At 45.7% G+C, this 26,977-nt stretch overlaps 1 protein-coding gene across 11 annotated transcripts in view; it reads right to left on the bottom strand.

Annotated features, from left to right (window-relative positions):
* Positions 1 to 1,288: 1,288 nt before the first annotated feature.
* The window catches only part of LOC310701304 (uncharacterized protein), a 39,848-nt gene continuing 14,159 nt past the window's right edge, over positions 1,289 to 26,977 (bottom strand). Inside the window, exons 1-6 of one of the 11 annotated variants that reach the window (XM_083492012.1) lie at positions 23,620 to 24,348; positions 6,958 to 7,456; positions 6,681 to 6,780; positions 5,817 to 5,896; positions 5,410 to 5,536; positions 1,289 to 3,652 (exon numbers count right to left, since the gene is read on the bottom strand). In XM_083492012.1, coding sequence (XP_083348138.1) covers positions 2,325 to 3,652; positions 5,410 to 5,536; positions 5,817 to 5,896; positions 6,681 to 6,780; positions 6,958 to 7,368 — 2,046 coding nt within the window. In that variant the 5' untranslated portion in view covers positions 7,369 to 7,456; positions 23,620 to 24,348 and the 3' untranslated portion in view covers positions 1,289 to 2,324. Of the gene's footprint in view, positions 3,653 to 5,409; positions 5,537 to 5,816; positions 5,897 to 6,680; positions 6,781 to 6,957; positions 7,457 to 7,948; positions 8,599 to 8,632; positions 8,837 to 13,550; positions 15,354 to 16,208; positions 16,336 to 20,066; positions 20,150 to 20,426; positions 20,509 to 21,142; positions 21,655 to 22,796; positions 23,406 to 23,619; positions 24,349 to 26,977 lie in introns of those variants that run through there. The other 10 variants (XM_083492014.1, XM_083492017.1, XM_083492013.1 and 7 more) reach the window with 10 other exon arrangements.

The following is a 26,977-nucleotide window of genomic DNA, read 5'->3' as shown; positions in this document are numbered from 1 at the left end:
ACCCTCTTCCTTCTCTCTCTGCTCCTCTGGTGTCACTGAGGAGAAATGAAGAGGCTCCTCCGCCTCAGGCGTTGCACTTGTGTCTGTGTGTGTGAGAGAAAACGGGGGTGCAAGAAGGGCCCAAGGATCCTGTAGTGGCCCCAGCAGAAGCCATCCACCATGGAGCTGAAGCCCTGCAGGTAGTCCTTGTCCCACTTTTTGATGTGGGGCTCCTCCTCTGGGAACATGGCCACAATCTTCCCTTGGTCGATGGCAAAATGGAAGAACTGCCAGTCAAAGAAGTACCTGTACAGGTAGTGAACTCGCTGCATGCCATTGCAAGAAGTGGGAATCCTGCTTCATCTGGTACAGGATGTGTTGTGCGCGGGGCAGGGCAACAAATCCAACTCAATGGTGTAAAGTTGGAAAATGTCGACCACTTATAAACACCATCTCCAACTCCTTGAAAGATTCCAACAGTGTCTCCAAAAAAATCTTACGCATCACTTGGGAAGAAAGGTGAACTAAAATCAGTGTACTGGAAGAAGCAAAGATCACCAGTGTTGAAGCAAAGATGCTTACTTTATGTATGGTTTGTAACCATTACGCTGAAGACAGACCATAGGCACAGGCTCTCCAGGGCCCTGGCAGCCCCTACACCCCCCAATGGAGGGGCTGGGCACCCACAACTTTTGTGCCAGTGCCATGCATGGCCCGGTGGGGGCATGAGTGCCCGATGTCACTGCCCGCTGATGTCAGATGCACATGCCCCACAGCATGCACAACCCCAGACACCTGGTGCCAGGGCTAAGCCAGCAGGCCTGAGACCAGGAGTAAAAAAATTCTGTCTGTACTTGGATGTTTCCTGTAATTTCCTTCCATTCTCTGGACCAGACTTGGGACTCCTGCGCACTTGGAAGCTGCGTGTTACTCTGCCACAAAGGGGCCAAGTGCTATGGGCGCAGGCTGGTCCCACCTCATAACCACAACAGGTTTTGGTTAGGGGGGTTTCCCCCATGGGTTGTGGGTGACTGAAGAGGCTCCCTTTAACCTTTAGAGATGATTCCTGCAATGGTTGTTTAAGTCCAGTTTGAAGCTGGGTGTTCCAGTCCAGGCACAGGAACCTGTTAAGATCGTCCTACTCTCGTGTAGGCATTCCTGACTGGCATGTTCTCTTCCTCCTGATTGATCAGGAGCTTCAAAAGCTTTCTCCAACCCGAACATCACAGCAACTGATGCCTTGGAGACATCAGCACACTCAGGGATCCGCAGTCTTCGCAGTTTGCGTAACAAACTCAGAAGCACAGCATTTTGGCTAATCTACATTTATTTACATATAATACACTCAGAGCATTCTGCTTTAGCTCCATCTTTCTATCAGACAGCAAAAAGAGAAAGAACAAAGGACAATAGCCCTACTTCACAGAACACAGTAATACCAAAACATCCTGTCTCCACCACTTCTCACGCTGTGGAATGAAAACATACACCGTAATGTGATAGACAACAATCCCATGACTGCAGGCACAGGGAATTAATCTCCAACAGAACCGTGATCTGCCAGACTCATCTTTGGCAGCAGCAAAGCCCAGCGTCGTGGCCCCTGTCTTTGGACCAATGATCCATTCTTTCAGGAACTTCTGAAATGTTTTATTTTTATTTCACGTGGTTGTTTTGACGACTGTGCTATATGCTTGACATTTTTCACTTTGCAACATAAACAATTGTGCATATCTATTAATTCATTTTAAACATTACAGGATTGTGTGTTTTATTCCATGGCGCAGGACCTGGGAGATAAGGCAAAAACATAAAACTGAACAATAGCATCACAAGAAGTTAAAAACTAGTTAAAAGCCAACATTACAAACAAACAAAACAAAAACTAGCATCAAAAGACACTTGTAGGGGGTGTCCTCTGGTCTGGCTGAATAGAGATGTTTCCTTCCATGTATCATATATGTGCAGATGAGAACTGGATTTGGCTGAAGCAAACAAACTGCTTACTGCTGTTCACAACATGTAATTCACAGAGGACTCTTTCTCCCTCGTGGATGCAATTCTTTGCTCCTGGCATGCGCTAAGGACTTTGGAGAATCAAGGAGAAGAGTAGCAAGAGATTCTTAGACCTAACCTTCCCACAAAGAAAAGTCTGAATTCAACACCTTGGCCACTGATTCCACCTTGCAGATCTGGATACATAGTATGAATAATATGGGACACCAGGTTTGCACTCCATGGATTTGAGAGGCAAGGCTGACTTCTCTGCTGGGTTGAAGAAGCACAAGAACACTGTTGCGATACAAATTATAGTCTACTAAAATACAATCACAACACAGCAATTGCTATGGTTTCTCCCCACGGTGAGTTCTTTGATGGGAAGTGAGAGTGCAGCTGTGACGGAAACACTTTCCACATTCCAAGCACTGATAGGGTGTCTCCCCTGTATGAATTATTTGATGAGAAATGAGAGTCTTACTGTGACGGAAACTCTTTCCACATTCCAAGCACTGATACGGTTTTTCTCCTGTATGAACTCTTTGATGATAAGAGAGATGACTACTGTGGCTGAAAGTCTTTCCACATTCCAAGCACTGATAGGGTTTCTCCCCTGTATGACTTCTTTGATGGGAAGTGAGATGACCATTCAGACGGAAACTCTTTCCACATTCCAAGCATTGATACGGTTTCTCTCCTGTATGAACTCTTTGATGGGAAGTGAGATGTGAACTTTGACTAAAGCTCTTTCCACATTCTTGGCACTGATAGGGTTTCTCCCCTGTATGAATTCTTTGATGAGAAGTGAGATCTGAGCTCTTTCTGAAAGCCTTCCCACATTGCAAGCACTGAAAAGGTTTATCCCCTGTATGAATTCTTTGATGGGAAGAAAGACTGGTTTTGTGACTGAAGTTCTTTCCACATTCTAAGCACTGATAAGGTTTCTCCCCTGTATGATTTCTTTGATGGTAAGAGAGATGAATGCTCTGAGTGAAGTTTTTTCCACATTCCAAGCACTGATAGAGTTTCCCCCCCATATGACTTCTTTGATGGGAAGTGAGATGACGATTCAAACGGAAACTCTCTCCACATTCCAAGCACTGATAGGGTTTCTCCCCTGTATGAATTCTTTGATGGGAAGTGAGATGTGCACTTTGACTGAAGCTCTTTTCACATTCTAAGCACTGATAGGGTTTCTCCCCTGTATGAATTCTTTGATGAGACGTGAGAGAAGTGCTCCGACTGAAGCTCTTTCCACATTCCAAGCACTCAAAAGGTTTCTCCCCTGTATGAATTCTTTGATGGGAAGTGAGAGAGCAGCTCTGACTGAAGCTCTTTCCACATTCCAAGCACTGATAGGGTTTCCCCCCTGTATGACTTCTTTGATGGGAAGTGAGATGAATGCTCTGAATGAAGCTTTTTCCACATTCCAAGCACTCAAAAGGTTTCTCCCCTGTATGACTTCTTTGATGGGAAGTGAGATGAATGCTCTGAATGAAGCTTTTTCCACATTCCAAGCACTGATAGGGTTTATTCGTGATGGGATTTATTTGATGAGAAGTGGTCTGGGAGCTCTGAATAAAGTTATCTTCACAATCTGAGTATTTATATGGCTCCTCTACAGTGTGGATTCTTTCTTGGTCCCCCTTGTTATTAATTTCCATTTCATCACCCCCTGCAATGAAAAAAAACAACAATTATTTTTAAATATTTGTTTGTTATTGAAAGATTATTCAATCATAAAGAAATTATGTTTCCGGCGGTGGGAAATGGCTGACTCCCACAAGATCGGACCCCAGCCGTGCTGATAATTCAGGGCAGATATGGGGGCAATTAGCCGTGGCGGCCTCCTCAGGGTAGGGGAGGACTGTCTCAAAGACCCATGGATTGTCCGAGATCGCCGGCATACTCTAAGGTACAGCCAGCAGGACACTGGGTCAAAGAGCATGGTCACGGCTGGCACTCTCCGATGTCACTCCTAGAGCCAGACACATCTGTTTGGGAATTAAAATAGATTTGAAAAAGAAACAGACATGGTCTGAATGGAAAAAGCTGGGGGGACGGGACACCTGCTGAATGTAGTCTCTGGTGTATAAGCTCGGACTTCAAAGAGATCCTCATCATGGTGTGTGGATTGTGGAGGTGATTGGTATGCTGTTCTTCTTCTCCTTTCTTAAGATCAACAATTGGTTTTTCATGCTAAGCCTCATTTAAACAATTGGGACTCATGAGCAGCTTCTTTTTTTTAAGACTTGAAATGTTTGTTAATGAGGAGAACAAAGGATTAAAATGGCGGCCCCCTATTACGCAGTTATGGAAAATTTGAAATCCCTCCCTGATTAAGAGAAACAGGAAATAATTGTTGGCTGACTACAATGGTTTGAGACAATATTTTGGATAATATACAGTGCAGCTGTTTGCAAAAGATTTTTTCCATTATGAACATGAGAAAAGGCTAAATGGATGTCTAGCAGCCCCCCTCTAGGGCCCGGAGGGGGGACTGGGTGGCTTCCAGGAAGGCTGATCGATCGCCAAATGACTGATACTGACATGACAGGATTGCAGAGCCAGAGACAAAGAAAGTTGGAGAGATAAATTCAAGATATGGAAATATCGATGAGATGCAGGACTGAGATTTGGATATGCTTCGAGGTTCAGACTGTGGGAAGTCGTAAAATCAAAATTACAATTTGGAAGACAAATTGATCTTTTTTATTTTTATTGGATTATGATTTGATATGTTGATTGGATGTTTTTTATTGGAAAATTAATAAATGCTCTAACAAAAAAAGAAATTATATGATAAGAGAAAGAAATAAGAGAAAATAATTTTTAAAGAGGGAAAAATGGTGGAAAAATGCAGTGTAATAGACTAAGTAGGTTATTATATTCTATAGGGTATAATAAGTTATTATATAGGTACTGAGTAGTATTGTTACACTAATACAGTATATATAGACAGACTAATTAGAGCCTCAGGAAGAACAACCGTTCAACTATTCATTCTTCAACATTGCTAATGAACAACTGTGAAAGAGGAATAACTGAAGGGAATTAGATGGGAATTCTTACTATGGAGTTAACTGCCTTTGTTGGCTGGTATTAGCTGATATATTTATGGGAACCTGAGATTCAATTAATTTTGTTTGGCCCAATCACGGAATCTGCTCTGTATCCATTGTCAGTTATCTCTTTAGTCAACCAAAATCAACAGAAGCAAAAACACAAATCTGGCAGAAGCTACTTCAAGCTCCCTACCCACTCTGACGGATATTCACAGACAACACCGCCATTCCAAGTGATTTCTGGGGGCGTTAGATTTCCAGGTGGTGCAGGTAGTGCTACTGATTTCCAGCCAAACCTTGGAGATTCATTGCAAGGAGAGAGACATGGAATTTCAAAACAGATATGATGATCCTCAGAGAGCCTTACCCAGAGAATCCAGGAGCCCACGATTCTCCTCCATGACCTCCTCATGCAGAGCTCTCTGGTCAGGATCCAGCAACGCCAACTCCTTGTCCGTGAAATGAACAGCGACATCCTCAAAGCACACCAGACCCTAAAAGAAAAAGGGAAATGTCCTTCTCTTAGACTCCATAAAGATGATCTACCACACATTGCTCCGTTGTTTTCTGCCTGTTAATTGTTGTGTTGTTTTAATGGAATTGTTTTGCTCCACATGGTATGAATGCTTATTTTAACATCTTGCTGGAATTACTTTATTATTTTAATGATGGGTCCTAATCTTTATGTGAATGGGGGGAACTCCACATTTTTTCTTCCAAGCATTCTGGCTGCCCCACCCCTCGGTCTCGCCCTACAAGTCTCATGCCCCCTACCTGATCTGCTTCTATAGCCGCTGCTTCCCCTTCTCCACCATGAAAAGACACATGAGGTCTTGCTGGCATCATCCGGTCACCTGCCAGAGACAAATGGAAATGGGAAGCCATGAATGCCTGCTTCTCTCTGAGGTTCAGGAGTGCATCTCTAATTACAGGTGGACTTTTGAAGAAGTCTACCCTACTGAGATCGTGAAGCTGAGGCTCCAATACTTTGGCCACCTCATGAGAAGAGAAGACTCCCTGGAAAAGACCCTGATGTTGGGAAAGATGGAGGGCACAAGGAGAAGGGGACGACAGAGGACGAGATGGTTGGACAGTGTTCTCAAAGGTACCAGCATGAGTTTGACCAAACTGCAGGAGGCAGTGGAAGACAGGAGTGCCTGGCGTGCTCTGGTCCATGGGGTCACGAAGAGTCAGACACGACTAAACGACTAAACAACAACACCCTACTGAGTGCCTTTTGACATTTGTACACCTTTCTGCTCCTTTGAGTTCTTGGCAACAACAGCCTCCACTGGTGGAGGACGGGAGGGGCAGGGGAGTGTACCGCCCCATGGCAGTGGAGTGCTATCGCGGCCACTTCTGGATGTGTGCCGTACACCCCCCCCCCCGTGCTGGGTGCCCCGCCCCCAGGATGTGCACCCGCCCCCAGGATGTGCACTTCTGGATGTGTGCCGTACACCCCCCCCCCCGTGCTGGGTGCCCCGCCCCCAGGATGTGCACCAGCCATGCCCCCGCCTGCTCTCCACCCCCTTTCCAGAGCCGGCAGCTCCTCCGCAGACAGCAGAAAAGAACTAACAGATTACGGTAGTTTATAAATCCCCACAATGTGACCAAAGAGAGAAATAACTCCCTCCTTACCTAGTGGTCTCTCCCTGGTGTCCATCGGAGTCCTCTCTGCCTCAGAGGAGTCAGGACCCATTTCTGCCATCAGATTCTTTCCCGGAAAGAGCAACAGAGACTCAAATGAGAGAATGGAGAGAACGATTAGAAAAGGATTTTGCAGAGCTAAACACTTTACCAGATCTCATTCCTTGGATCCTATCCATAAAGGGATCGGACATCAGTAATGCATTTTGGGATACTCTCCCTCTGGTTTGGAGCCCCTTGGGAAAACCCAGAGGAAAATATATCTCACCTGCTGCTCTGCCTGCTTCCTCTCCTCTGCCTGACTCAGGAGGAAACCTTCGGCCAGGGCCACCGCTTGTGAACTGGTCTCTGCTCCACATTCCCTCACCCAGCTCTCTATCTCCGGGGGAAGGACAGCCAGGAACTGCTCCAAGATCACCAGGTCCAGCATCTCAGCTTTCGTGTGCCTTTCTGGCTTCAGCCACTGACAGACAAGGTGGTAGAGTCGGCTGCATACCTCTCGGGGTCCTTTGGCCTCCTGGCAGAACTGCCTGAGTTGCTGGCTCTGCACATCTGAGTGGAGGATGTCCTTCTCACCCAGGATCTTCCCCACAGAGTTTTCCCAGAATCCCCCAGTGCTCCCATCTTCAATCGCATGGCTTCTTCCTGCTTTAGGTCCCGCCGAGTCTTGCTCATCCATCTGTGCTTTCAGGAAGCTTCCAAGAGATGAGAAGGAGTCCTTTTTTTCTTCTGCAAAGCTGTGTCTGAATTAGAGGTGCTGGCAAACCCTACAAAGCAAATGCATTGTTTTGTTATAAAATCGGCACTCTGTCAGGATCAGAAAAATGTCCCCAGACTTTTGGGTGTCTGGGGGGACTTTGGGTGACTTTTGCTAGCAGTCAAGGCTGCACTGCACTAAAGTCCAGACTCTGAACATCTTGTGGTTGTAAGTTGTTTTAATAAAGACTCCAGAAAAACAACAACACACCATCAGAATTTTTCTCAATCTGGCTGGTCTAAATATAAATTTAAGCATAGCACAAGAAATATTATTACTAGTAATAGTACTACTACTATGCCGCCCATCTGACTGGGTTGCCTCAGTGGCTTTCAATAAGATGAACATCAAACACAGTAAGACATCAAACATTAAAATTTTTCTTCATCAATAGAGCAATTATTCTCCTCCCTTTGAATCCCCCCTCCTCCGAATTCATCAATAGACCAAGACTTTATGTTGTTCCATTGGTAGCAGAAGAGGAAAAACGACTCTTACTCACACTTAATCTAAGCACAACCGCAAAGGCTCCTGAGGAGGCGTCTGACTATGGAATGTGGATTCCTAATCCGTTAATTCTTCTCTATCCTGCTTCGCCTTTTTCTTTTCCAGCCAATTCACGAAGCTGGAACTCACTACAGTGGCCACTAATAATGAAACGTATGTCGCAGATATCCCTGCACATTTATTACGATATTTTGTGATATACAAACGATGGGAGAGGATTTACAACCAGAGAACTATTGAATGGGAAAGGACCCTGCGGACCATATTGTCCAGTCCCCTGCGATGAAGAAATCTTCACCCAACTCGGGCACATACCCATGACCAAGTAACACCCTCCCCTTTCAAGGACGGGGGGGGGGCTTTAGCTCTGGGGGGGGGCTCTCCTCCCCCCCTTTCTGTCCTCCCTTCTCTAGGAATCCAGCTTAGTTCCTTTTAACCCTTGGCGAACGGAAGGCACCCAGCTCTCCCCTCTATGGAGAGCAGGAGACCACAGAGAGAGGCTTTCTTCTGGGGAGGGTGGGACCCCCTTGGCAGGCAGAGAGGAGCAGCAGCTTGAACAGAGAGGAAGGGGGGAGGATGCTCCCTGCCTTGGGGGTCTTCACCCCCCCCTTGAGTATCCTCCCCCTGCAGCCCCCCTTCTCCACCAGGCGCCCCAAGGGGAAAGAGAGAGGAGACTCACTGGATCCCAGGAGGGGCCACCAGGCAGCCTTGGCAGAGGACGGAGGAGGAGGGGCTTCCGCTCTGGAGGACCTGGGACCCCCGCCCCCACTTCCTGGCCTCTCTAGGATTCCAGCTCGCCTCCTGTTAACCCTTGGCAAGCCGAGGGCACAGAGGGCAGAGGAGGCTCTGAGGAGCTGCGCATGCTCCCTGCGGGCGACCCGGGGCCTTCTCTTAAAGCGGGGAAGGGGGGAGGCGGAGGGAGGGCGGGGCAAGGACCCGGGGCAGGTGCCATTGTCACGCACCCCCAGTGGCTCTCCTGGGCAGCTGGTTCAACAGCGATCTCTTAAGGCAGTGGTTCTCAACCTTCCTAATGCCGCGACCCTTTAATACAGTTCTTCATGTTGTGACCCCCAACCATAAAATTATTTTCGTTGATACTTCATAACTGTGATTTTGCTACTGTTATGAATCGTAATGTAAATATCTGATATGCAGGATGTATTTTAATTATTACAAATTGAACATAATTAAAGCATAGTGATTGATCGCAAAAACAATATGTAATTATATACTGTGAAATATTTATTTCTAATTACAAATAAATGAAATTTTGTCTTGAAGCATGGTCTAGCATGGGTAACAGTCTTAATATAACAACAGTAAACTACAGTGCTACATTTTGCAACAGTATGTGTAAAAAGCCAACATCAGTGTGTGGGTTGAGATTGCTTCTTTATCACCAGATCAGAAATTCTCAGGGCCGTCTTTGCAAGAGCACAACGAAGATCATCTTCCACAACAAGTCTACTTCTCTATTTAGACTTGATAACCAACAAGCTGGAAAACCCTGTTTCACAAAGATATGTTGTGGGAAATGGAAGAAGAAGGCACAACACAGTCTCAGAACAGGATATGACTGCGAACACTTGATCCAGAATTTTGTAACTGGCATTGTAGAGAAATCAGTTCTCGCTGCATCGCTGTTGATAACTTCAACAAACTCCTCTTCTGCTGTCTCAGGAACATCTTCACCTTTGACTGTGAATGGGCTTCTGGCAAGTGGAAATGGGGTGTCAGGTAGATTTGGAAAGTACAATGAAATTTCATCTGCAAGCAAGTGCAAGTTTTCTTTCACAGAAATCCTTTTGTCTGGTTCAATGTCATGTTCCTCAAAGAAAGCAGATAAGGTAAGCAACATGTAAATTTTATTTTCATCCAATTTTTTTTGCCAAAGCTGAAGTTTAATTTGGAATGATCAGATCTTTTCAGACAAATCGAGGCAAGTTGCATTTGGTCCTTGCAATGATAAATTTAACTCATTCAAGATGGCAAAGATGGCAACCAAGTAAGCTATTTTCTGCAGTTCACTTTTATTGCTGAAAAGTGCTTTGAACGGCAGTCTTGTTTTCTGATTTAAAAACGTTTTGAGTTCACCAGGAAGCTCAAAAACATGTTTTAAAACTTTTACTCTCGACAACCATCTCACTTCAGTGTGAAATAGCGGAGCATTGTTCGGCGCATCCAACTCATCGCACACTTGCGAAAACAGGCGACTGCTTAAAGTGCTCGCCTTTACAAAACTGACAGAACTTATGACGCTTTTCATTACTTCTTGTAACTCTTGCGGCAGCATCTTTGTTGCTAATATTTGCCGATGAATCATATAGTGAGTTCCAATGATTTTGGTGACTCATTCAGTACCAAACGTTGAAATCCAGATCGACATCCTAGCATAGCTGGAGCACCATCTGTGCAAACACCACAAACCTTTTCCCAATACATCTTATCCTCTTTCAGAAATGAACCAGCTGTTTCAAATACATCATGTGCAGCAGTTGTCATTTCAAGAGGTTTGCAAAAAAGAAACTCATCTTTAAAGTCACCATCATTATATCACTAATATACCTCATGTAAACCAGTAACTGTGAACAGTTTGCAATGTCTGTAGATTCATCAAGCTGGATACTAAATATTGGAAGTGGATCAGATTCAATTTCCTGGATTACCTGATCAAGAATATCAGCAGACATGTCATCTATAATTCTGCGGACAGTGTCATTAGATAAGGAAATTGTACTCAATTTAATAACAAATTCCTCTCCAGTCATATCTCGAACAATGTCTTTGGCTGCTGGCAACAGGAAATCCTCAGCGATGGTGTGAAGTTTCATAGCACTGACGATTCTAAGTGCCACCAAATATGAAGCTTCAACGGCTGCTACGTTTTGTTTGTGGTATTTGCCACCAGTGGCAAGTCTGGACCGTGGAACTGAAAAGCTGTAACATTGTGATGTCTAACATGTTTTTCATTCCAGGTCGAGAAGCCCAGCTGATGCAACGTGGCTGTTATGTTTATGTCAACAAACAGTGTGCGACCATCCAGAAGAATGAAAGCGACATTATAAATGGCTTGTTCTTACTATGTTGTAATGTATGGGTCTTCCAGATTGCTGGTGTCTGACATGAAGATAGTCAGGTGTACCAGTGCTCAAGACAAAGGAAAAGGGGGAGGCAATATGGGCAATACTGAGTCTACTGCTGTTGCTGAAAGTGAGGTGAGTCCCATTGATACAGTGAAGGATGTGCACCTGATGTGCAGATCTGAGACAGCTACCACCAGGTATGCTCAGGAGTTTGCTAACACAGCTGTTGCAGATTTAGCTGTGGCTTGACACAGGTCTTAGAACCAGAAGTATTGAAAGGGGTACAGGGTTTGTCCTCAAAGGGTGGGAAACCACACCCAAGGACTGTAAGGGTGAACACTGATTCCTCAGAGAGGAACAAGGCTAGGCTTTGAGTCCCAACAAAGCCAGGTGTGAAACTTTTTGATAGTCAGGAGAGCTATGACACCAAGACTAGTCAGAAGTGCAAGATGGTAAGGCCCAAGGCTTATCCAGTAGCAGGTAGCTCCAAGGGTGGAACGGGGGATACAGGTGTTACGGTAAAATCTGGGTGCGAGGCTGCTCTGCCACCCAGCTCGTCGGACTAAGTCCGTGGGTCCCTGCGGAGGAAAATGAGCTCAGCCGGAGACAGGAGCAAGCTGCAGAAGATCCAAGTTTATTGTGCAACAGGTTCAAGGCGAGATTGAACAGCGAGAAAGGGGTGACATGAACTTTTGAAACTTCCCTCCATGTCCCAGGATACAGTGCAAAATACATCATAGTTACATCATGAATACATTAAGGAGAGGTTGGGTTACACAGATTACATCACGAATACATTAGGAAGAGGTTGGGTTACACCGGATTAACATGGAGGAGGGAGGGGGGAATATGCAGAGCTGGAGATATGCGCAGATAAGCACATCCTGAGTACCGGTGATGAGAAGACAATGGTCCATGTATGCATAGCCTGCCATCTGGCATTGCCCGGAGGAAAGGCTTGGCAGGGTGATTTGATAGGATTAGACTCTTCCTGAGAGTACATGACACTTCGCTTGAGGGATTATGGAAGACAGGGGAGGTGTCATGGAGTCCTAGAGAAACTGAGGCGATTGGCATCAGAAGCAAGAAAATCGGAGTTGTGGTTGGTTTTATGTGAATTTCTAAAGATTTTAGTCTATTTTATATTGATAATTGAGATCGGAAACAAAATAGATACATTGTAGCAAGATTTGACACTTTTATGGGTTCACAAGTTTCGATTCCATTGTTCTCCCAGCGGGGAGCCGTCAGCAGCTTGTCAAGAGGTTAAATGAGGCGTGCAGGAGCTCGCTGAGCTAGCTCTGCAAAGACGAATGCATGGTTCTGATTGGGTAGAACGCACCCATTCAAGAGATACAAAATGTCTGTATACACGGTCTACTAATGGGAGACATAAGGCGGTTTGGGCTTATTTTCGCCCGGTCTATTTATTCTAGCGAATGGACGTAGGGAAAGGAGAAAGGCACTTTTATTTATGGGGTTCGGAGTTAAGTGTGGTGCTTGTGTAACAGTGTGGGGGCTGAGGGGTCCATATGGGGCTGGGTGCCGTAGAAGTCATCACCTCAGACCCTCTGGTGACTGGCAGAAGGGGTGAAGAAAACATGCCCCCCCCCGTTCCGTATCACAGGGGTATACTGTGTGTATGACATCTGTATGTTTGTTGCAGTTACACTGATGACTACAACACAGTTCATGAATTAGGGGAGGATGTTGGGGATTCCTGCTCTGTGTCTGCAGTCATGGGATTGTTGTCTATCACATGACAGCGTATGTTTTCATTCCACAGTGTAGGAAGTGGCAGAGACAGGATGTTTTGGTATTACTGTATTCTGTGAAGTGGGACTATTGTCCCTTGTTCTTTGTCTTTGCTGTCTGATGAGAAAGAAGAAGGAGCTAAAGCAGAATGCTCTGAGTGTATTATATGTAAATAAATGTAGATTAGCCAAAATGCTGTGCTACTGAGGTCTGTTATGCAAACTGCGATGACTCTGTGGATCCCTGATGTCTCCAAGGCATCAGTCACTGTGATATTCGGGTTGGAGAAAGCTTTTGAAGCTCCCAAACGATCGACCAGGAGGGAGAGAACATGCCAGTCGGGCATGTGTCTCTGCCAGGGTCCTACATTAGAGTAGGATGCTCCTAACATTCATAAGGGATTTTATTTAGTTTAAGCTTGAATTTTGCTATAAGAAGCTGATGATCTAAGCCACAGTCAGCTCCAGGTCTTGCTTTTGCTGACTGTATAGAGCTTCTCCATCTTTGGCTGCAGAGAATATAATCAATCTGATTTTGATGCTGCTCATCTGGTGATGTCCATGTGTAGAGTCGTCTCTTGTGTTGTTGGAAAAGAGTGTTTGTGATGACCAGCTTGTTCTCTTGACAGAACTCTATTAGCCTTTGTCCTGCTTCGTTTTGATCTCCAAGGCCAAACTTGCCAGTTATTCCTTTAATCTCTTGACTCCCTACTTTTATAGTTAATGTATTTTCCAAGGTAACATTCAGGTGGTTACATAGTTATGAACATTGTATTTTTATTACACAATCATATAGTATACATTCTCATAGGACTTCAACAATGTTATACCATTGGAGAAGTGAATTATGGTGCCTTTATTTAACAATGTCACTGAAACCTCATCCGTAACCCCTTTCATTCCATTTATATTAGACTTATATAGTGCCACCCCCTTCTCCCCCCCTCTCTCAGGCATTGCAAATGTGTCTGTCCGTGTGTGAGAGAAAAAAGTGGGGTGGAAGAAGGGCCCAAGGCAGCTCGGTTCGGGGGCGGCTCACGGGCCACTTCCGGCTCATGGGCCTTAGAATGCCAACCTCTGGATTAATCCATTTTGCATTACTTTCTATGGGAAAGCACACCTTGGTTTTAGAACGCTTTGGTTTTGGAACAGACTTATGGAACAGATTAAATTTGGGATCCAAGATACTACTCTTCTAACCAATAACAACAACCACAACAACAATAAACAGTTTACATTTATACCCTAATTAAAGTAACCATCAACACCATCTAAAAACATTTAACCAACAGAAACCTGACAAAATCAAAACAGAGGAACCAAAATTAGAACCGTGTAAAACATTTCAGCCAGTTGCCCCAATCAAAGAGCTGTTCCAGCAATGTCCCTCTGGCCTCCCAGGAGTCCTTTAATTGTTTGGGGTGAGTGTGGGCTCAGCCCTCAAAGTCAGGTGGAAATTGGTCTTGCAGCAGGAAGCGGTATTCGTTCCAGCACTCAGGGCAGCAGCAATGTTCTCCCATGTCAGGTTTCATACGAAAGGGGAACAAACCCAGAATAAAACATAATATTGTTTTTGATATGAATGACAGAAGCACAATAACACTGCTGCAATACAAATTAAAATCTCCGAAAATAAAATTACTACACAGCAATTGCTATTGTTTGTCTTCACTGTGAGTTCTTTGATGGGAAGTGAGAGATGTGTTGTGACGGAAGCTCCTTCCACATTCCAAGCACTGATAGGGTTTTGCCCCTGTATGAATTCTTTGATGGGAAGTGAGAGATGTGTTGTGACTGAAGCTCCTTCCACATTCCAGGCACTGATAGGGTTTCTCTCCTGTATGAATTCTTTGATGGGAAGTGAGACTACTCTTCTGATTGAAGCTCTTTCCACATTCCAAGCACTGATAGGGTTTCTCCCCTGTATGAATTCTTTGATGGGATGTGAGAGAGGCACTGTGACTGAAGCTTCTTCCACATTCCAGGCACTGATAGGGTTTCTCCCCTGTGTGAATTCTTTGATGAGAAGTGAGAGATACGTTGTGACTGAAGTTCTTTCCACATTCCAAGCACTGATAGGGCTTCTCACCTTTATGAATTCTTTGATGAGAAGTGAGACTGCTCTTCTGATTGAAGGTCTTTCCGCATTCCAAGCACTGATACGGTTTCTCCCCTGTATGAATTCGTTGATGGGAAGTGAGATGGCTACTGTGTCTGAAGTTCTTTCCACATTCCAAGCACTGATAGGGTTTCTCCCCTGTATGAATTCTTTGATGGGAAGTGAGATCTGAGCTCTTTCTGAAAGTCTTCCCACACTGCAAGCACTGAAAAGGTTTCTCCCCTGTATGAATTCTTTGATGGGAAGAAAGACTGGCTTTGTGACTGAAGCTCTTTCCACATTCTAAGCACTGATAGGGTTTATTCCCAATTGGATTTCTTTGTGGAGGAGTGATCTGGGAGCTCTCACTAAAGTTCTTTTCACACTCCGAGTATTTATATGGCTTCTCTACGGTGTGGATTCCTTCTTGGTCCCCCTTGTTATTAATTTCCAATTCATCACCAACTGCAATAAAAAAAACTAATTATTTTTTAAATCTTAATATTTTATTCAAATGAGTTTTGATTCATAAAGAAATAATATGATAAGAGAAAGGAATAAAAAGAGAAAAGAGTTATACTAATACAATCATACATCGGGTTAAAGTAGCTTCAGGTTGAGCGTTTTCAGGTTGCGTTCCACGGCGACCCGGAAGTCACGGAACGGGTTACTTCCAAGTTCTGCCACTCGCGCATGCGCAGACGCTCAAAATGAAGTCACACACATGTGCATAAGCAGCAAATTGCCACCTGCGCAGACACGGGTTGCGTTCTGTTCAGGATGCGAACGGGGCTCCGGAACGGATCCCGTTCGCATCCAGAGGTACCACTGTATATATAGAGAGAGATAAACTAATTAGAGCCTCAGGAAGAACAAACCTTCACAACTGTTCATTATTGAACAGTGCTAATGAACGGTTGTGAAAGAGGAAGAACAAGGGAATTAGATGGGAGTTCTTACTATGGAGTTAACTGCCTTTGTTGGCTGGTATTAGCTGACATTATTATGAGAACCTGAGATTCAATTAATTTTGTTTGGTGCAATCATGGAATCTGCTCTGTATCCATTGTCAGTTATCTCTTTAGTCAACCAAAATCAACAGAAGCAAAACCACAAATCTGGCAGAAGCTACTTCAACCTCCCTACCCACTCTGACGGATATTCACAGACAACACCGCCATTCCAAGTGATTTCTGGGGGCGTTAGATTTCCAGGTGGTGCAGGTAGCGCTACTGAGTTCCAGCCAAACCTTGGAGATTCATTGCAAGGAGAGAGACATGGAATTTCAAAACAGATATGATGATCCTCAGAGAGCCTTACCCAGAGAATCCAGGAGCCCACGATTCTCCTCCATGACCTCCTCATGCAGAGCTCTCTGGTCAGGATCCAGCAGCGCCAACTCCTTGTCTGTGAAATGAACAGCGACATCCTCAAAGCACACCAGACCCTAAAAGAAAAAGGGAAATGTCCTTCTCTTAGACACCATAAAGATGATCTACCACACATTGCTCCGTTGTTTTCTGCCTGGTAATTGTTGTGTTGTTTTAATGGAATTGTTTTGCTCCACATGGTATGAATGCTTATTTTAACATCTCACTGGAATTACTTTATTATTGTAATGATGAGTTTTTGTGTAAATGGGTGGAATGCCACATTTTGTTCTTCCAAGAATTCTGGCTACTTCACCCCTCAACCTCTCTCCTTATCTAATATATGAGAAAGTCAAAGTACATAAAGGCTTCCTAGGGCATATAGTCAGAAAGTCGATATCTAAAATATGGGAGAAATATAAAAGACCTAGAACCAAAAACTCCTTGGTGGGCATTGTCGGCAGAAATTGTCGCAGTGAAAAAATTAAATATGAAAGAAAATTGGGCTACTTATAAAACTGTATTAAAGGAAGAAAATGGAGAATTGGAATTAAAGGATTATACAGCTCAGCTGAAACCGGGCAAAGCCCCTGGGCCCGACCTGATCCCTGCTGAAGCCATCAAACTACACCCAAAATGGTGGGCCGGCATCTTGGCCAAAACCTTCGATGCAATCAACGCTTCCGGTCTCATCCCCAAAATATGGAAGGAGGCCATTATAGTACCAATTCATAAAAAAGGTTCCCCAACGGAGCCGGAAAACTACTGTAACATCAGCCTCCTTTCGATCATAGGGAAAATTTATGCCAGCTTTTTGCTGACTAAATTATTGCAATGGGTAGATGAGACTAACCAGATTGGCCACGAACAAGCAGGGTTCAGAACTAAACGTTCTACAACAGATCATGCGATAATTCTTTATCATCTGGCACGGAAGTACTCCTCCCCTCCCCGGGGCTACCTCTGTGCTGCCTTCTTAGATCTAAAGGCAGCCTTTGACAGCGTTCCTAGAAATATTCTTTGGGAGAAACTTGCGAAACAGGGCATTGATAGAAGACTCTTATGGCTCATAAGTCAGCTCCACGAAGGTACCCTTGCCAGAGTGAGACTTACTCCTGCGGGCGACCTCACAAATTCGATACCAATAAACAAGGGAGTGCGCCAAGGATGTATATTGGCTCCCTGCCTATTCAACCTTTTCATCAGCGACATGCGAGCACCCCTAGTTAACTCATCTCCAAGTACACACGCGCCTAGACTAGCGGATTACCGCTGCCCACTCCTTTTATATGCGGACGACGCGGTAATTCTATCTTATACACGTGTTGGACTAACCAGAGCTCTGAAGATCTTTGCCACGTATTGCCAACTCAACCAATTAACCATCAACCATGCTAAGTCCAAGATTCTGATTTTCTCCAGAAGCCGGAGATTATACAAATGGAAGCTTGGTGGAGCAAAAATAGAGCAAGTCCTAAAATTTCAATATCTAGGAGTTATTTTTCAATACAACTTGGGATGGAAAGCTCAAATTCAACACCTACTTAACAAGGCCAAAACCCTGTCATATGCGCTCCTCCGATTTTTCTTTTCGGACGGAGCTCTGCATGTTCCCTCGGCCCTAAAGGTGTTCAAGGCAAAAGTGGTTGCAGTGCTTGCTTATGCTGCCCCGCTCTGGGCCGTGATGACAGACCTTGCTCCCCTTGAGACTCTGCAAAGCCAATTCCTACGTCGGCTCCTAATGCTCCCCCTGTGCGTAAGCAACGCAGCCATGCGACTAGAATTGAAGATCGCATCCTTAGAAACTTGCCTGTGGAAGCAAGTCTTCAATTACTGGTTATCATTGTGGCATAGATTACCAAACCATTACCTTGTCCAATGTTTATGGCGAGATGAATTCTCCAGCCTTTGGACTAGTAAAATTCATGCCAAACTCCTGAGCTATGGAATCTCTCCCTCAGATTCCCTAAAACTAGACCAAATCACTGCTCAAAGACTGATCCGTCAAAGACTGGATGACATCGACTTACAGCAAAATTATATGCTGGGGGGAGGTGTTTGTTCGCCCCAGAACATTGGTATCACTTTAACTTATTGCGTTCCATCATACCTCTCCTCCCTTTCGACTGTTGCCCATAGACTGGCCTTCACCAAAGCGAGGTTCAACGTTTTCCCCTCCAATGTCCTGAGACATAGATTCTCAAAGGGCCAAGACCCCGCCACGTGCGAATGTGATAAGGTGACGCCGGAGTCGCTTCAGCACATTATGTTCACTTGCCCCTTGTTCAATGTGCCACGGGCAAATTTGTTGGGATCAATCATACAGAAACTAGAGGGTATCCCACCAAAATTCCACCTTGCCCAAATCTTGCAGGACAAGGATTCCCACACGACCCTGAAAGTGGCTAGGTTCCTGGTCGCTGTCCTCTCCCAAAAGCGACGCCAAGGAGCGCTACAAGCAAATTAAGGCGTAGCATGCCTTTCCATCTTATAGTATTTTATTGTTATAGTGGTGTTTTAGCGACTGTTTTTTTTTCTTTCTTTTTTTTTCTTTTCCCCCACGGCACAAGCTGTCACTTATGTGTTGTTTTTACCTGTATGGGCCTATGGCCGCAATAAATATTATCTTAAAATATTATCTTAAAAAAGGATTATACAGAAATTAAAGCTCATATTAGTGATTGGTTCCAATATATTCAAATTAAGTATAGATTAGCGAAAGACAAGAAGATAGGATTTGAAAAAGAAATATAAAAATTCGATAGATACTTAATACAAGAAAAAAAATCTAAATTATATAATCTGATCTTAGAGTGGGAAACAAAGGATGAACTGGTTAAAGCATCCATGATTAAATGGGCGCAAGATATTGGGGAAAATATTATGCTCGAACAATGGGGAAAATTGTGGAAAGAAGATATGAAATTCACTATGTGTTATATATTGAAAGAAAATTACCTTAAAATACAACATAGATGGTATTTAACACCTGAAAGAATAGCAAAAATGAATAAAAATTGTAACGATGTCTGCTGGCGATGCAACACTGGAAAAGGTACTATGATACATATATGGTGGAATTGTTTAAACATCAAACAATTTTGGGAAACAATATACAATGAAATGAAAAAAAATGTTCAGATATTCATTTAGGAAATTATCAGAAGGTTTTCTATTGGGAATAGTACCAGGAAGTCTAAAGGAAGAAGACAAGACATTATATTTATATGCAACAGCAGCCGCAAGGCTACTGATTGCGAAAAATTGGAAAAGTGGTATTATACCGACAGAGTGGCTTGCCAAATTATTGGAGTATTACAATATATCCAAAACAATGGGAGAAATTGGAAGGATCTCAAAAGAGAAGATAGACAAGGACTGGAAAGTGTTTAAAGGATACTTGCAAAACAATATTGAAAAATCAGAACTATTAGAATAAATAAGTTCCGTTATAAATACTGAAATAATAAGATGGATAACAATGTGTAACAGAAAAAGAAGCAGAAAATTGGTTTAAAAGTGTGTGAAAGAAGGTAATAGAAGTGGAAAGAAATTGCAGTTGATTAGATTGGAAGTTCAACACGAGTGGGGTGAGGGGTAAGAGATGGTGGTGGGAAAAAGAAGTATCTGTGGGATTGAGTGTGGGGGTGTATGAATATTTTTAAGGACTGTATGAATATTTTTAAGGATTGTATGAAATGTATGTTTGTATATTCATAACATGTGTGTAATAATGCTGAATTATTTTAACAATAAAGTTATTTATTTATTTAAAAACCTCTCTCCCTACAAGTTTCCTGCCCCCTACCTGATCTGCTTCCATAGCTGCTGCTTCCCCTTCAGTACCATGAAAAGTTGGATGCGGAGGTCTTGCGGGTATCATCCTGTCACCTGCCAGAGGCAAAGGGAAGTGGGAAGCCATGAATGCCTACTTTTCTCCTACGTTCAGGAGTGCATCTCTAACTACAGATGGACCTGTGAAGAAGTCTACCCTACTGAGTGCCTTTTGACATTCATACACCTTTCATCTGTTAGTTGCGTAAAAATACATCTCTCCTCCTCTGGGCTCTTGGCCCCAACAGCCTCCCCACAAAAGAGGAAAAGAACCCACAGATTAATTTCCGAATCTGCAGGATGTGACCAAGGAGAGAAATAACTCCCTCCTTACCTAGTGGTCTCTCCCTGGCGTCCATCGGAGTCCTCTCTGCCTCCGAGGAATCAGGACCCATTTCTGTCAACAGATCTTTAACCTGAAAGAGCAACAAAGATTCAAAACAAAATGGGAAGGGGGATTAGAAAACAATGGCAGAGGCAAACACTTTAAGGCAGGTATAGGCAAACTCCGGCCCTCCAGATGTTTGGGACTACAATTCCCATCATCCCTAGCTAACAGGACCAGTGGTCAGGGATGATGGGAATTGTAGTCCCAAACATCTGGAGGGCCGGAGTTTGCCTATGCCTGGTTAAACCACAGAGCCTAGGACTTGCCGATCAGAAGGTCGGCGGTTCAAATCCCCACAACGGGGTGAGCTCTCGTTGTTTGGTCCCAGCTCCTGCCAACCTAGCAGTTCGAAAGCACTGCAAAAGTAGATAAATAGGTACTGCTCCGGTGGGAAGGTAAATGAGGTTTCCGTGCGCTGCTATGGTTTGCTAGAAGCGGCTTAGGTCATGCTGGCTACATGACCCGGAAGCTGTACGCCGGCTCCCTCGGCCAATAAAGTGAGATGAGCGCCGCAACCCCAGAGTCGGCCACGACTGGACCTAATGGTCAGGGGTCCCTTTACCTTTACTTATCCTAGCCATAAACAGTGGGACATTAGTACCGCATTTTGAGATACTCTATCTCTTGTTCAGAGCCCTTGGGAGTTTCCAGAGGAAGGTCACACTCACCTGCTGCTCTGCCTGCTTCCTCTCCTCTGCCTGACTCAGGAGGAAACCTTCGGCCAGGGCCACTGCCTGGGAACTGGTCTCTGCTCCACATTCCCTCACCCAGCTCTCCATCTCTGGGGGAAGGACAGCCAGGAACTGCTCCAAGATCACCAGGTCCAGCATTTTAACTTTTGTGTGCCTTTCTGGCTTCAGCCACTGACAGACAAGGTGGTAGAACCGGCTGCAAACTTCTCGGGGTCCTTCAGCCTCCTGGTAGCAGAACTGCCTGAGCTGCTGGCAATGCACATCTGAGTGGAGGGTGTCCTCCTCACCCAGGATCTTCCCCACAGAGTTTTCCCAGAATCCCTCAGTGCTCCCATCTTCAATGGCATGGCCTCTTCCTGCTTTAGGTCCAGCCGAGTCTTGCTCATCCATCTTTCCTCTCAGGAAGCTCCCAAGAGATCAGAAGGAGTCCCTTTTTTCTTCTGGAAAGTTCTTCCTGTCCGAATTAGAGATGCTGGCAAACCCTACAAAGCAAATGCATTGTTCTGTTATAAAATTGGCACTCTGTCAGGATCAGAAAAAATGTCCTTTCAGTAAATGTGGGTGAGTTTTGCTAGGAATCAAGGCTGGATTCCACTAAAGCTGAGTCTGAACTTATAAATGTGGTTGTAATGAAGTCATAGGAATAAGAGGAATAATAATAACAACAACAATCAGACCAGCTACAAAATCAAGCCTCAAGCGTGCAGAAAGATAAAACCTTGAAATACACACAGAGCCTTCAGAAAGGGGGTGGAGAAATTTGAAGTCTCTCCACACCCCCCCCCCCCGACAGCTTGAGATTTTGGTACAACTGAGCACACACACATTGCAGCATCATGAGGAAAAAATAAAGACTGCAGAAAACACACACACCATCAGCATTGTTCTCGAAGCTACTAACATGAGTTTGACCAAACTGTGGGAGGCAGTGGAAGATAGGAGTGCCTGGCGTGCTCTGGTCCAAGGGGTCACGAAGAGGCGGACACGACTAAACAACAACAATTATTCCTACTACTACTACTACTACTACTATGCTGCCCATCTGACTGGGTTGCCCCAGCTACTCTGAGCAGCTTCCAACAAAATGAACATCAAAGACAGCAAGGCATCAAACATTAAAATTGTTTCTCCATCAACAGAGCAATTATACTCCTAGCTTTGAATATCATCCCCCAAGTTCATCAACAGACCAACACTATGCCTTGTTTCATTTACTTGAAAGAGAAGTTGTTGAATTACAACTTATTACTAAACTTAAAACTATGGAGAGACCTGGTCTGAATAGAGACATTGGATTCTTATCCCATTACACATGCTAAGCTATTTTTGGACATCTCACCCCTTGCTTTTTCCTGTAAGACCAATTGCAGTCATTAACAGTCGTCAACAGGTTTACCACACCTATCAGCCAATCACCCATTCCCACCACCCTTCTGAGAAATACCCCTCCCCTCCCTCTCACTATATATAAGCATCTGGCGACTTCTGTTTCAGTCTATCTGAAGAAGTGTGCATGCACACGAAAACTCATACCAATAACAAACTTATCTGATCTGTAAGGTGCTACTGGAAGGAATTTTTTAAAATGTTGTCTCGACTATGGCAGACCAACACGGCTTCCTACCTGTTGTTTCATTGGTAGCAGAAGAGGAAAAATCTAAGCACAACCACAAGGGTTCCTGACTAGGCGTTTGACAATGGGATGTGGACTACTAATCTATTAATTCCTCTCTATCCCATTTCCCCTTTTTCTGTTTAAGCCAATTCATGAACAAACTGAGGCCCGGGGGTCGGATCAGACCCAATCGCCTTCTATATCCAGCCTGTGGACGGTCCAGGAATCAGCGTATTTTTACATGAGTAGAATGTGTCCTTTTATTTAAACTGCATCTCTGGGTTATTTGTGGGGCATAAGAATTTGTTCATTTTCCCCCTCCAAAATATAGTCTGGCCCCCCACAACGTCTGAGGGACAGTGGACCGGCCCCCTGCTGAAAAGGTTTGCTGACCCCTGCTCCAAAGAATCATGGGAATCATAGTTTGTTGAGAGTGCAGGGAAAGCTTCCTGATTTGGGGTTTTTTGCCCCCCCCCATGCACCTTCATCCTACAACCCTGGGACCCCCCTTCTCTCCAAGGCACCTCAAGAGGGAAGAGAGGGGAGACTGCAGATCCCAGAAGGGGCACATAGGCAGCTATGGGCAAAGGAGAGAGACGAAAGCAACCCCTCCCCTTTTATGGAGAGCTGGGGCCCACAGAGAGGGGCTTTCTTCTGGGGAGGGTGGGACCCCCTTGGCAGGCAGAGAGGAGGAGCAGCTTGAACAGAGAGGAAGGGGGAGGATGCTCCATGCCTTGGGGGTCTTCACCCCCCGTGAGTATCCTCCCCCAGGCGCCCTGGGACCCCCCCTTCTCCCCCAGGCGCCCTAAGGGGGAAGAGAGACGAGACTCACTGGATCCCAGGAGGGGCCACCAGGCAGCCTTGGCGGAGGACGAAGGAGGGGCTTCCGCTCTGGAGGACCTGGGACCCCCGCCCCCACTTTCTGGCCTCTCTAGGATTCCAGCTCGGCTCCTGTTAACCCTTGGCGAGCCGAGCGCACAGAGGGCAGAGGAGGCTCTGAGGAGCTGCGCATGCTCCATGCGGGCGACCCATAGTCTTCTCTCGCGGACGCCTAAGAGAATGAAGCGGGGAAAGGGGGAGGCGGAGGGAGGGCGGGGCAAGGACCCGTGACGAAACAGCCCTGGCCCCGCCTCTCCGCCGGGAAGGCGGCGGCTGCTCTGAGGGAAACGGCTTTTCCCGCCTTTTCCCAACTTCCCGCCCTTCAAAATCTGAGCCTCGCCTCAGTTTTAGGCGCCAAGGAGGCCGATTCCTGGCAGACCAGGAGGCAGTTTCCCTGGGCTCCCTCGTTTATCGGGGGTTTTATTTTCATTCTGCGTAATTTCTGTTCATATCTCTTGCTTTTGGAGCTTCTGCTTCTTTAGAAAGGCATTTTGCTTTATTAAAAAGTCCCTTTCACCAAGCTTTGCCTGCATGCCATTAAGCATTTAAATCCATTTATTCAAATGGATTCCAAAATAGTCCCTTATAGTGCCACCCTCTTCCTTCTCTCTCTCCTCCTCCGCTGCCACTGAGGAGAAATGAAGAGGCTCCTCCCCCTCAGGCGTTGGACTTGTGTCTGTCCCTGTGGGAGAGAGAAACCGGGTGGAAGTGTAGCCTTAGAAGTCATCCTTTAGTTGATTATTGCAAGGAGTTGGGCCGCTTCCTTTGGCTTCATTAAGTGAAATTAGTAGGAAGGTCCCACATGGTTTTATGAGCCTCCTTGCCTCTTCAAACACACCACCAGTTAATCAAACTGGCAGGGCTCACAACGCTTGGTTGACTGGGTACCCCTTTATAGATGCATGCACTGCTGTTGTTGCTTTTTTGTTGTTTTTCTTTTTTGGGGTGTCTGGGATAGAGAAGGGAGAAAGAGAGGGGTTGATTAGGATTTGGGTAACTTGTACAGGGGGCTATTTAGGGTTTTCCTTTTCCTTGTTGCTTGGCAACTTCCTAGTGGTTTATTGAGCTCTAGCTATCTGGTTACCTCTCATTCCTTTCCTTACTTCCTATTCCAAATCTTGGGGTCTCTTTCCACTCTGCCGATCCCGCCTAATTCCTCATGGGCTATCCCTCCTGGCAACCTCCTACCTATCGTCACAATCTCAGGAAAAGGGGCCCTACTGAACGCCCCCGCCATGCGGTGCCAGATCGGGTGATCCCTGGATAGTTTTGAACCGAAAATCCCCCTTGCTTTTGGAAGCGGGCTCACGCACGATACACGTGTTACGTGGCACCGACCAGTGCGGCTGGGATTGAGACAGAAAGCCAGACCCCTTCCTGCCCCCTTGCCGGGCGCTATGGAAGTTCGGAAAGAGAGCTCCAACCCCTTGCTTTCAACTGAGATGCCCGTTGCGGAGAGTCGGCTGTCTTTCAAGTCTGCTCTCTCCGTCTTACTTTCGGGCTCCCAATTGGTGCAGCTGGCTGGAGATTTTTAAGAGAAAGAGATAGAGCTCAGAACCCCCCTTTCGGGTTGAGCAGCGGTCCACGGTCTCTCTCACTAACCGGACCAAGAGAAAGGTAAGAAGGAGCGATGGAGAGGAGGGCAGAGAATTCAGTTGCCAAGAGATTTCCACCCCCTTCCCACCAGTGCACTGGATTTTTCCTTTTCCTTATACTCACGCGTCTTCTATGATGATCCCGGGATCAATGAATAAGCCGGCTGGATCCCTCTTTGCTCCCCGGCTGAACTCCTGGGGCTTTTGATTACCGCCCGGAAGATGGCCGGGGGTCCAAAGGATCTTCCCAGGCAAAATGGCCCGGTGCTGGCTGAAGATTTCAGGGCCCCCGGTCAGCAACACGGGAGAACCGCAAAGCCCCACGTTCGGGCGCCATCTGTTACGGTAAAATCTGGGTGCGAGACTGCTTTGCCACCCAGCTCGTCGGACTAAGTCCGCGGGTCCCTTCGGAGGAAAATGAGCTCAGCCGGAGACAGGAGCAAGCTGCAGAAGATCCAAGTTTATTGCGCAACAGGTTCAAGGCAAGATTGAACCCCGAGAAAGGGGTGACATGAACTTTTAAAACTTCCCTCCATGTCCCAGGATACAGTGCAAAATACATCATAGTTACATCATGAATACATTAAGGAGAGGTTGGGTTACACAGATTACATCACGAATACATTAGGAAGAGGTTGGGTTACACCGGATTAACATATGGAGGAGGGAGGGGGAATATGCAGAGCTGGAGATATGCGCAGATAAGCACATCCTGATGAGAAGACTATGGTCCATGTACTGGCATTGCCTGGAGGAAAGGCTTGGCAGAGTGATTTGACAGGATTAGGGTCTTGACACCTTGCTTGAGGGATTATGGAGGACAGGGGAGGTATGATGGAGTCCTAGAGAAATTGAGCAAATTGGCACATTGATTTTCTATGAATTTTATAGATTTTAGTCCCTTTTGACATTGACAATTGTAAATAAATGGATATATTGTAGCAAATAAGAAGGTGAAGAAGACATGCCCCCCCTTCCGTATCAAAATGGATTCCAAAATGGTCCCTTATAGTGCCACCCTCTTCCTTCTCTCTCTCCTCCGCTGTCACTGAGGAGAAATGAAGAGGCTCCTCCACCTTAGGCATTGCATGTGTGTCTGTCCGTGTGGGAGAGAGAAACTGGGTGGAAGTGTAGCCTTAGAAGGGCCCAAGGATCCTGTAGTGGCCCCAGCAGAAGCCATCCACCATGGCCTTTGGACGACTCACAGCAGGGCTTCCCTCAGCCGCGCGACCGGAGCTCGCCTTTGTGGTCACACTGACAGGCGATGGCGCCAGCCTCGGTTCGGGGGCACCGGCTGCTGGCAAATGGGTACCCCCTTCTTCCCTTAACAGGGATCATCTCCCCCCGCTTCCTCGGAGATGGGCAGGCAAAACTTTTCATGCCCCCCCGCCCAGTCTGCCGTCCTCGGGATCTAGCGGTCGCCGCGCGCGCTAAGAGCGCAGACGGGGAAATCCCACCCCGAGCCGGGTGTCGCCGCCAGGTCCCCTCCCAGTTCTAAGGTTGAAGCCTAGGAACTTTTTGAAGCGGCGCGGGGCAGCATCACCACCGGCTGTGTTTCCAGACGCTAATAATGTATCGATTGCTATTACTATTAGATTCCCCGCTGCTGCATAGATAGATTGGCGGTGAAAGAGGTTTGCGCGCGGCGCGGATCATGCCCTTTGTTTTGCGAAGTAAGCCCATAGGGAAAAACGTCTTACGAAGTGACGCAAAAAT

This window comes from Podarcis liolepis (assembly GCF_965112155.1).
Source record: "Podarcis liolepis genome assembly, chromosome: 2".
Classification (NCBI taxonomy): domain Eukaryota; kingdom Metazoa; phylum Chordata; class Lepidosauria; order Squamata; family Lacertidae; genus Podarcis; species Podarcis liolepis.
This window is presented reverse-complemented; position numbering and strand designations above follow the sequence as displayed.